The sequence below is a fragment of the Camellia sinensis genome, chromosome 6 (assembly GCF_055761805.1).
Source record: "Camellia sinensis isolate YWXY chromosome 6, ASM5576180v1, whole genome shotgun sequence".
Classification (NCBI taxonomy): domain Eukaryota; kingdom Viridiplantae; phylum Streptophyta; class Magnoliopsida; order Ericales; family Theaceae; genus Camellia; species Camellia sinensis.
Genome location: NC_138966.1, coordinates 12,686,536 through 12,697,585, shown reverse-complemented (window position 1 = coordinate 12,697,585; position 11,050 = coordinate 12,686,536). Strand labels below are relative to the sequence as shown.

Below are 11,050 nucleotides of genomic sequence, written 5' to 3'. Positions count from 1 at the left end.
ATTAAACCATGTAGTTAGTGTTGAGGAAATTACAAAATTTTAAAATAATACGATACAAACAGGACTCCCGGCATGACTTTTAGTCCTAGAAACACAGACAACAAAAAGCCAATGCCCCAAGCAAAATGGTGAACCAAATACCAGGACTCACAAGTACTTTAAAACTGTGTTTGGTTGAGGGATTTGAAGCGGGATTTGGAAAGAGAAATGGAAAAGATAGGTGAAATGTGAAAAAAATATGCGTACATTTTATATAATTTCACACACTTTTTTCCTTTCCCTTTCTAAATCCCTCCCTAAATCCTCCAACTAAACACAGCATAAAGCAATTTCATTATCACTGAACATCATCCAAAACAATAATGTATTATGTATCAATTCCTACTTCAGAAAGGTAGGAAAGTAACCTTATTATTATTAGTATTATTATTATTATTATTATTATTATTATTATGTTATTCATGTGGCATTGATGTGGTTATGCCAAAAATATTAATTTCAACATCTACACAAATAAATTATAAAATTCATTTAAGACACTGAATAATTTTCAATCTACAATGAGCTTTGGTACCCCAAGCCCCTTAGGCCCCATTTGTTTGGGGTTATAAGAAGGGGATTGAGACTACTAATACCGTGGTATTACTAATACCTTGTTTGTTTTGAGAGATGGCCATGGGACTACTAATATTTTGGTATCACTAATACCCTTGGAAGGGGGATTCATAGTGAGGAGGTAGAAATAGTATTAGAAAAATAGTGAGGAGATTAGAAATTTTTTTATTTTTTATATATTAGGAATTTTTTTAAAAATATTAATGTTTAATTGTTTTATTTTTTTATTTGTTTTATTATTTATATAAAAATAATTTAATAATTTCTCACTATTAATCCCCTCACTATCAATCCTCTCACAATTAATCCCCTCACTATTAATCCCTTCACTAACAATCCTCTCATTATTAATTTCCTCACTATCAATTCCCTCCATTCTATCTCTGAAAACAAACGGGGCCTTAAGCTCTTCTAGTGGGATTTCTTCTGCGACTTTAATACCTGAGTTTTTTTTTGGTATTGTTTGGAAGCATGCTGTTTGATAGCGGAATCCGAATTGGAGCCATGATGTCTCTGACAATGTTATTCCTTATAACATTACTCTTTTAGTGGATGGTGGGGGAGTTCGGATCCTCGGCCGCCCTCTCCTGCGGCGCTTCTAGCGGCACCCCAAAACGACGTCGTTTTGGGGCAAAATTTCAAAAAAAAAAAAAAAAAAAAAGAAGAAGAAGAAGAAGAAGAAGAAGAAGAAAGAAGAGAGCAAACCAGAGAAGGGAGAAGAAGAAGAAAGGCAGCGGAAGAAAGAAGGGAGAAGAAGGAAGCAGTGGGTTGAATAAACAACAAAGATGAATAAAACACAAAATTTTCTCAACAACAAATTACCAAAATCCCAAATCATCAACACTTTATAAACATATATAAGAAAAACCCACAAATTTAAACACAAAAAACAGACCCAAACACTCCCCATTCTCTCGATCCGGACTTGACTCTCGTCATCTCATCTAAATTTCTCACCAAAGTTTGTTACAAACACTCCCCATTCTCTCTCCCTCTCTAGTCGTTCTTCCACTTTTCTCTTCTTTAACCCTCTTTCTCTCTTCAAAAACAGACCCATCAATGGAAAACTCATCAAAATTCTAAGAAAATCCAAACCCATATTCAAATTACCATCTCATCTAATCTCTCATCAAAGTTTGTTCCAAACACCCCCATTCTCTCTCTCCCTCTCACCCTTTCTTCCTCTTTAACCCTTTTTTCTTCAGACCATCAATGGAAAACCCATCAAAATTCCAAGAAAATCAAAACCCATCTCCAAACAGCCATAGCACCAACAGTACAAGCAGTAGCAGCAGCAACAATGGCCTCAGCCACCAACCTCCACCCAAACCCATCACCAAATCCGAACCCAACAACCCGTACCCGGCCACCTTCGTCCAAGCAGACACCTCCTCCTTCAAACAAGTAATTCAACTCCTCACTGGATCATCCGACACCGCCAAACACGCCGCCCGAGAGGAAGCGACCAAATCCTAGATCTAGATCGAGATGGTGGGAAGAGACTTGAGGGTTTGCCTTCTTCTCCCTTCTCTGGTTTGATCTGTTTTGTCTTTTTTTTCTTATTTTTATTGAAATTTTGCCCCAAAACGACGTCGTTTTGAGGCACTGTAGGAGAGTGCCGCAGGAGAGGGCGACCGAGGATCCGGACTCGATGGTGGGGTGGTGTTTGGCAATAGGAATGATTAGTGCTGGGTATGGGACACTTACTAGTTTAGTTGTTGTGATATGAACTAGTATCAATTCATGCATCTTTGCCAACTACCCATGAGTTGGCTAATTTGGATACTCCTTCCCCCTCAAGTCAAACTCAAATTCATGCCACTGCTTTGATCATGATGAACAAAGTCATGATGGCCCTTTTTGTCCAACATTGCAATCCAAATTTCTTGACTGATCATGCATCCTACAATCATTCATGGAGGGCTTTTTTTTTTTCTTTTTCTTTTTTTCTCCCCCCTTCAAGTGCAGGTGATTTTAAATTATAATAATTTTAACTTTATTTATTAAACCCAATTGTTTCTTGAAGTTGCGTTTTCAAGACATGGCTGTAGAGTTGAAATTGCGTCTTGATAACATGACTTCAACTAATTTGCCATTAAAGCGGGTTAATCTGACCATGCAAAGCTGGATTAGGCTGAATACCTGTTCGGCCACGGCCCGGATTCCTCTGTCAGCTTGGGCCAGTCAAATGCAAGGTCGAGCCATAGAGCCCCTGTTATGACCTTGATCAAGTGTCTATGATCAAGCATTGATAAGTGGGATAGCCTAGAATGCGAGCAAGATGGAATTGAACATGAGTTGAGTCGAGCAGTCCAGTAATTCAAGGCCAATCTAACATGGGGGAGAGAATTGCGGCAATGGTTAGGTGATGGTTGGCAATGAGGTTAAGAATGGCGGACTCAGGGAAAAAGGGAAAATTATCAAAGGGTGGTCGAGCAGGCTGTTTTTGGCTCTGTAGGGATTGGAGTTGGGCCTTAAAAGTTTTTTAACCCAGCTTCCTTATGAGAGAAGGTGGTTTAAAGTGATTCTTAGCCGCATGAAATAAAATGAGCCTAATAGAATGGTGATCTCTTGAGGTGGTCATCTTGTATGCAACTTAGAGCATCGAAGGGACTTCTCCGACCAAATTTCATTTGACACGACATACGGTGTTTTTTATCTTACAGGTCCATCGTGATTTTTCTTATCTTCGTGTGCGTAGATGTTTGCCTTGATCTTTTACGCCGCGTACTTTCCAACTAAATTTTTTAGATCCCTGCAAAGAAATCTGTTTAGTTGTGAAGTTGAAAATCAACACTCACAGTAAATATAGAATTTAATCTTCTCTTTTAATCCTTCCAAACAAACATCTCCTTCCCGTAAACTCACACTTGAAAATATAATTTTAGGTTTGAAATAGAGTTTGGATAATACAGCGTCAATTAATGTGGCGTACATTAGAAAAAAAATTGAAGTCTTGAAAAAAACAATCTGAGTCAGTAAAAATAAAAAACTGTTTGGATTCGAGAATTTTGTTTCAAAAACCACTTTCATTGGATAAGAGAAAAGCTCATCCTATCCTATCCTATCCTTCCATCTCTATAGAGACAGCCCTGTCCACTGTCTAGAAAGGCTCCAACCTAGACAGAGAAAGTGCTCAGGTCCTACAAACCTGAGTCTACCCGCCCTCGTGCATGCAATGAGAGAGAGAGAGAGGGGGGGGGCTAGGGTCATAGGGACCCAACCTATGATGAATGATGACCAAAAAGTGACGTCAGAAAAAAAAACCACTAGAAGTTATTGGTGGTCCATAGGTAATTTCACGTCATATTTCACATGTATTATGATTAATTGAGCGGATAAGATTTACTATTTATATTAATTAATTAAAAAACATGAGATAACATAATAATTTATGTAATTTATGATTAACAAGGAACGACCAATAATTTTCCCAATCCCAATCTCATCGATGCTATCACGTCAAACAGAAGAGAGAGATCTCTCATCGATAATAAAATCGTAAGCTGGCAACAAAATGTCCAATAATACAATGTTACGTGCATGGCTGGATATAACATATTTTACTCCCTACTACTACCACCACTGCTGTTACAATGTTTCTACTTACTTTCTTGCACATTAGATCATATATATATATATTAGTAAATCTTATATGGTACATAAGATATATATAACCTTAAAAGAGAATCAATATTAGTATCTGGAAAGATCTTTAAAGATCCAAATGCCAGGAGGATTCTCCCCTATTGAAAACCATTGACTTCTCAGGAACAGTTGTTGTATCAATTCCTCCACAATAATAATCCATGTCAACAAGCAAGGGATTTGCATAATAGGGTTCATGGTTGTGGTGGTGGTCTACCCAGCGTAAGTTAGCATGGGGTGGTTGAAACAGGGAATAGTTGGTCTCTGTCTTGCACTGTTTATGAATAGTAGTAGTAGTGGGTTGTTGATGTGAGAGGAGGAGGGACTTGAAGAGGGATGGTGATGGGTTGTTGTTGTTGTTGTTTAGTGTGGTGGTGGTGATGGTGGTGCTGCTGGTGGTGGGAGTGGGTGAAAATGTGGGTTGAAGTTGGTGGTGGAAATTTATTGTTGGGAGGGGGTGGTGGGGTTGGGAGGAGAGAATTGGATTTATCAGTGTTTTGAGGTCAATGTCTTGGTGGTGGTAGTGAATCAGAAAAGGGTTTTGGTGGAGAGAATGGATTGGATAGAGAGATTGAGATTCCAACATTGCTGTTGTTGCTGGTGTTGTTTCAGATTCAAGCAATGGGGGTAGAGAATCAGTGGTGGCAGATGAAGAATAAGCCTCGAATAAGTAGCTTTGGCCTCCAAACATTGCATTTCTCTTCTCTCCTGTTCTGTGTATTATTCTGCAAATCACCCATTCCTCCTGCCAAAAATAAAATAAAATAAGAACTAGTTTCACAAACAATTTAGGGTAGGGTCACGCTAAATTATTTGAAGGTGGAAGTAATGTATATATTTTCAAAAATGAAATGATTTGCAAATAAAAATATTATTTAAAAACATATGTAGAAGAGAAATAAAATTTATCATCTGATTCATTTCACTTCCTATTTATATTTATGCAATAAAAACCATGTTTGTATATGTAGGATTTAATATATTCAAAAACTAGTGAAACTTGCTATGCCACATAGCAGATGAAGAGTTTGGTAAAATTAATTAGGTGACATATAGAAACCCTCTAGAGAAAATGGTGTATCAATGACATTTTTTTTTAAAATCAGGAAATATCATTTTGTATTTGGTGAGTGTTTTGTTGGGAAATGAAAAAACTATTACTGCGGTTGATTTGTATTTAGAATCATAATTTTATTGGTATAATTTTCAAATCACTTTTTAAAATTTATAACTAAACAAACAATTTAAAATTACTCAAAACTCAGTTCAAAAATTAATTTCAAAACTCATAACCAAACACACAACTCAAAATTCAATTTAAATTTTTTTTCAAAATTCTTTTGATGATATAGGCCCTGTTTGGTAGGATTTATTTCTAACTTATTTCAGCTTTTAGCTTAATTTAAGCTATTTTGATGTGTTTGGTTCAACTTAACAATACAGCTTATAGTTTTTTATAAGTCAAAAATCAACTTATTCTTTGAGTGGGGGAGGAGAAGCTTAATTTATAAGTCAAAAATCAGTTTATGTTCACAGTTATAAGCTATAAGCTGTTAAACTATAAGCTATAATCACTTTTCCATAGCTGTACCAAACAGGACCATAGTGTTGGAGATGGTTAGTAATGGAATTGTTAAATTATTTTTATAAAAAATCAAAAATAAATAATTTTTATATTTAAAAAATATCTAAAACAAGTATATATATATATATATATATTTTCAAATAGCAGGTTACAATTACAAAAATAAATAAATAAATAAAAATAAAAAACATTGCACCGTTTTGGTGAGAGAACGACCAGATAAGCCTAATTCGCTCTTTTCAAAATTTAAAATTCAAAAATTTCTTTCACAAACTCTTTTTAAAATTCATAATCAAATAAAATTTTTCTTTTCAAAACTCAACTCACAATTTTACATTCAATTCATAACTCTAAAAAAAGAATCACAATTGTAAAATTAAACTAAACGCAACTTATATTAAACAAATTTTTTCTTTTTAAAATTCAACTCTCTCAACTCAAAAATCTAAAAAGAAAATCACAATTTTAAAATTAAATTATTTTGTATGAAAGTTTTTGTTATTAAATCATTATGTATTGGGATTAATGATAATGTATTATAGGTTATTAGCATTTTCCAACTATGTAAATTGGCAAATAGTAGATTTGAAAAAAGAAAAAAGAAAAAGAAAATGAAAAAAAGGGGATATTAGTCAAGTGAAAATTGGCTAGTCGTTCTATTTGTCACAGTGATCTTGTTGCATCAATCAACAAAATAATAAAGTCAAACATGTAAAAGGACAAAACAAAAGAGGTGAGAGAAATTTTGATTGGATTAATCACTTGTATCTATTTATCAAAAAAGTGTATGAAAATGAAGAAAATGAATAACCTTGAAGGAGTGACGGTAGGAGAAGTCACCGTGGAGACGGTACTCATGCATGACCCACTTGGTCTTTTCACCACGGGGTGCTCTTCCCTTGTAGAAAACTAGGGTTTTCTTCATCCCAACCAGTGCACTGGACGCACTGAACACTTCTCTGTCTTTACCAGTTGCTTTCCAATACCCTGCACCTGTTGCTCTGTTTGTTCTCAGCCCTGTTGGGTACTTCCTGTCTCTCAAGCTGAAGAAGTACCACTCTCTCTCCCCCATCTTTGCCCCATCTGCACCCACACTGGTAATTTCTTAACACACCAACAATAACCACCACAAATTAATTAAGGTGTCTGTTTGATTGTTTATTGGAGTTATTTATACCATTTATTATTATTAATACTACTTCGAAAATCTATATCCAAGTGTTTTGTTTTGTGCAACTTTTGCTTATTGTTTAAATTAAACTAAAAGAACGAAAAACTACACTAAACAGGTCTCAAAGTGTTTTTAATTTAAGAGGCGGGCAATTTAATTTGTTGGGTTCCAAACTATTTGTGTCTTTCAGCTAAGAAAAATTGCAAGGGCATATAAATAAACAACATATTTGGTGGATCCTACTTATCTGTGTGTGTGTGAGAGAGGATTATGTTTGATTCTGTGCACCAGGAAGAAGAAGAAAAATTGTTTTGCTAATATCAATATGAATGTCAGAGAGATTAAATGATTTCTGGAAAGGAGACAGATTTTGCAACGAAAGAAGAAATTAAGGTCCAGAATCCAGAGATGAGTGTGTGATTGGTACTCTTCTTAACTCAAACTGGATCTGCATGTTTATCTGAGAATGGAAAAGGACATGCATTATTGAAAATTTTATAGGAGAGAGCGAAGAAAGTAGGAAGGAAGGCAATAACCCAACCCAACCCAACCCAACCCAAAAGAAGAGGTGTCTGAAAGTCTCAGGTCGAAAGCTGGCTGAGTGAGAGACCTTTATTAGTTTTGGGAATCTGGGTCCAAACAACGTATTAAAGATCCCCATTGGATTCTCTCTCTTTCTTGCACTGTGTTTGTAAATTGTATGCATATCTCCTCCACATTGGACGAAGAACACCATTACATAACCCATAAACTTAAAATGGTAGTGCATTAATTTATGTTGATGACAAAACATGAGGAAACAAAAGGATATATACATACCTGGAAGCTCCCAAGGCTCACATCGATTGAGGTCGACCTCGGCAATGTGGACAGCAGCATAGAAAGTGCCATGAAAGACTTTGGAAGCGAGATAGAAAGTTATAAGCTCTTCGTCAGTTGGGTGGAACCTGAATCCCGGTGGCAATCCTTGCTCGTTTATGTCTTCGTTTAGTTCACACATAACATCTTCCATACCCAACATCTGAGAGAGAGAAAGAGAGAGTATATGATTAGAGATGAAAAGAAGAGGCAGGCTGTTATAACTTAGAAAATAACATGTAGATATATAGGGAGGGGAAGCACTGAAACCGACGGAGTAGATAGAGAGAGAGAGAGAGAGAATTGGGAAGTTAATAATAAAGGCTATGGATGGGTGGATAGAGTGGGAAGGGCCTACAAATGTGCACCTGAGAAGGGTACACACCATAATAGAGAAAACAATTTTAGAAAGACGAGAGAGATTGTGGAAGGTGAGAGAGAGAGAGAAGAGAAAGGGGGGTTTGTTTTGGTTTATTAAATGCGACTTTGGCTGCAGAGATGGAAGAAAGATGATCAGATTCTTATGCGTGCGTGTGTGACCAAATGTTTAGGGGGAGGAGCCCCCAGCCAACTCAGCCTTTCCTTTCTCCCTTGGATTAGATTTTCACTTCAATAAGTTTCATAAAAATTATGTTTGTTTAGAAAAAATTATAATTATATCATCTTAGGAAAAAGATTGAGGGCTCAAATTTTTGGCTCAAATTTGGCTCGAATTCTCCTTTTTTTTTCTTTTTTTTTTTTGATGCTTTGCTTGTTATTATTATTATTATTATTATTTATTTTTTTTTTGTAATGTATTAGCCCAGAAAAAAAAAAATTACATTTGAGGCAATTTCGAACCTCAATTTCGAGGCCTCAATCACAGCTCATCATCTTATGGGATCAGAAATACAGGGACTAGCAATTTCATTAACAGGTGATATTTAAATTCAATTTCATGGGATTGAAGGTGAAATGATTGTTTTGTTCTTTATTTTACATAAATAATAAAGTCACATTCTATATATAATAAGAATTTATATATAATTTCATATATTTAGTTCTAATTAACTAATATCATCATACTTACTATACAAACAAACATAATTTATATTGCATCTCTAACTTAATATCACAACGCCATAATCTCATTATTTAATGCAACCGTATTAATAATTTTATTCAACCTAATCCAATAAATAAATGAGGCTATAACCCACAGTTATAATCCACACAACTCAAATTCAACTCTAATTTTAAGTAAATTACATTTTGCACTCCTGTATCTTACACCAAATTTCATTTTGGCTCTTACACGTGAAATTATGACAAACAGTCCCTTGCACTTCTGGTCAAATCCTACTTTGGTCCCTACATATGAAATTGTGACAATTAACCTCCTGTATTTTTTATCAAATCTCATTTTGGTCCCTACACAAGTGTCAATGTTCCCTTTTTGTTACTTAATTGTTTAAATTTTTAACAGAATCTAATCATGTGATAAGAATACGACTACGATATGAGGGAAGGAGAGAAAAATCATCTACATTTTTCACTAATACGCACTTTGTACCAAAAATTACATCAAATTATGACTTTATTAGGTTAAAACAAAATACAAATTGTGAATTATTAAGAAGATTAATTAGGGTTTTGCAAAAATTAAAATCACAAAACTTTTTTTTTCATAATAACACAATCTTCTGTCTATTTATCTTTCTTTTTCTTTGATTTCTTTGTCACATTTTTTTAATATTTTTAAAAGTCTATTTTCTTATCTTTTCCTTTCAATTTTTAGCATACAAACATATATATATATATATATATAACTTTTACGTGCTTATCACGTAGGATAAAGTGTATTGGTAGAAAATATGAATAATTTTCTTCTTTTACCCTCATTTCGTAGTCACATTTTTGTTACATGATTGAATTTTGTTAAAGATTTAAAAATGAAGTAACAGAAAATAAATATTGACACCTGTATAGGAATCAAAATGGGATTTGAGTAAAAGTGCAGGGGGTTGACTGTCATGATTTCATGTGTAGGGATCAAAGTAAGATTTGACCAGAAGTGTAGAAGGTTGACTATCATGATTTCGTGTGTAAGGACCAAAGTGAAATTTGATACAAAGTGTAAGGATGCAAAGTGTAATGTACCCTCTAATTTTTGTATGGATTCAATAATAGTATAATTTTTAAATTTGGTGCAAGTTTGGACAGAAATTCTACAATCTAAATCAAAATTTGATCAAGTTCAGGTACAAACACTAGGCAACTCAAACAACATAAAACTTGAATTATGTATAAATTGTTGGATCAATCTTCTGTATAAAATAAAATAACTTGAAAATAAATTCAAACAAAATAAATAAATAACATACCAGATTTATTTATCGAACCCAAATAAAATTAAGACCAAGTCGAGTGTGTGACACTCTGTCCTTAAGACAGATTCGCCCCGCTACGGTGCTTACGGTTGAATGGCGTCTATCTCCCAGGATACAATGATCTTCACAAATTTATAGAAGCACTTCAAATAAATTTGTTCGGCGAACCAAACCTATGTTCTAACTCTCTGAAAATTTATTCTAAAACTAGAATGAAGAAATAATGCAAAAAGAAAATATGGACTGCAAAGAGACAAAAATCAAACAGATTTTTTCGGATCAGAAAAATATGTATTTTAAGACTGCTGGAATAGAAAGTATTTATAGACACAAAGACACAGCCCGAACAGGTGCTTTCCGAAGTGAACAGGTGCAACACTTTGGACAGATTCAGACCGTTACCCAACAACACTATAATTTCAAATATTTGAAAAGATGTTCTGTTGGTCCAACACACCAACTGTTTGGCACTTTATGTAATAACTATTTTAAATATATAAATAAATATATATATATATATATATATATTAAACTAAAGAACATATATATATATATTAAACAAATTGAATAGTTTAATAAATAAAGTAAGAGGTACAAATTTTAGGAAACCAGTTAGGAACCCAAAAATTTGAATTTAGAATTAAATTAAATTCTAAAATTACAAACTTTAAGAAACCACTTAGGAATCCAAAATTTGAATTTAGAATTAAATTAAATTTCTACACTAATTTTTATTGAAAAAATTCAAAAGAATTTTATCTAAAAATTAATGTTAGACTCGAAAATGATGTCAATTTCCCATTC

General features: G+C 34.1%; 1 protein-coding gene across 3 annotated transcripts; it reads right to left on the bottom strand.

The window, feature by feature from the left end:
- Positions 1–4,071: 4,071 nt before the first annotated feature.
- Positions 4,072–8,436, bottom strand: LOC114305839 (protein CUP-SHAPED COTYLEDON 3). Of its 3 annotated transcripts, none has more exons than XM_082873316.1 (4): positions 8,152–8,436; positions 7,839–8,040; positions 6,660–6,931; positions 4,072–5,008 (listed from the first exon to the last, which is right to left on the bottom strand). In XM_082873316.1, exons 1-4 carry the CDS (start codon positions 8,263–8,265, stop codon positions 4,331–4,333), a joined length of 1,266 nt encoding a protein of 421 aa, XP_082729442.1. In that variant the 5' UTR covers positions 8,266–8,436; the 3' UTR covers positions 4,072–4,330. The 3 variants fall into 3 exon arrangements, with proteins under 3 accessions (XP_082729442.1, XP_082729443.1, XP_028106767.2); XM_082873317.1 differs by having other exon boundaries at positions 8,246–8,436; XM_028250966.2 differs by having other exon boundaries at positions 4,073–5,008; positions 7,839–8,435.
- Between the last annotated feature and the right edge of the window lie 2,614 nt (positions 8,437–11,050).

Bases quoted from the DNA above. Each gene is read 5' to 3' on its own strand.
- LOC114305839 (XM_028250966.2), bottom strand. From the start codon at position 8,265: ATGGTGTGTACCCTTCTCAGGTGCACATTTGTAGGCCCTTCCCACTCT. The intron at 6,932-7,838 runs GTATGTATATAT...GTGTGGGTGCAG, and splicing joins TGAGCCTTGGGAGCTTCCAG to ATGGGGCAAAGATGGGGGAG. The intron at 5,009-6,659 runs GTTATTCATTTT...TATTTTTGGCAG, and splicing joins CCTACCGTCACTCCTTCAAG to GAGGAATGGGTGATTTGCAG.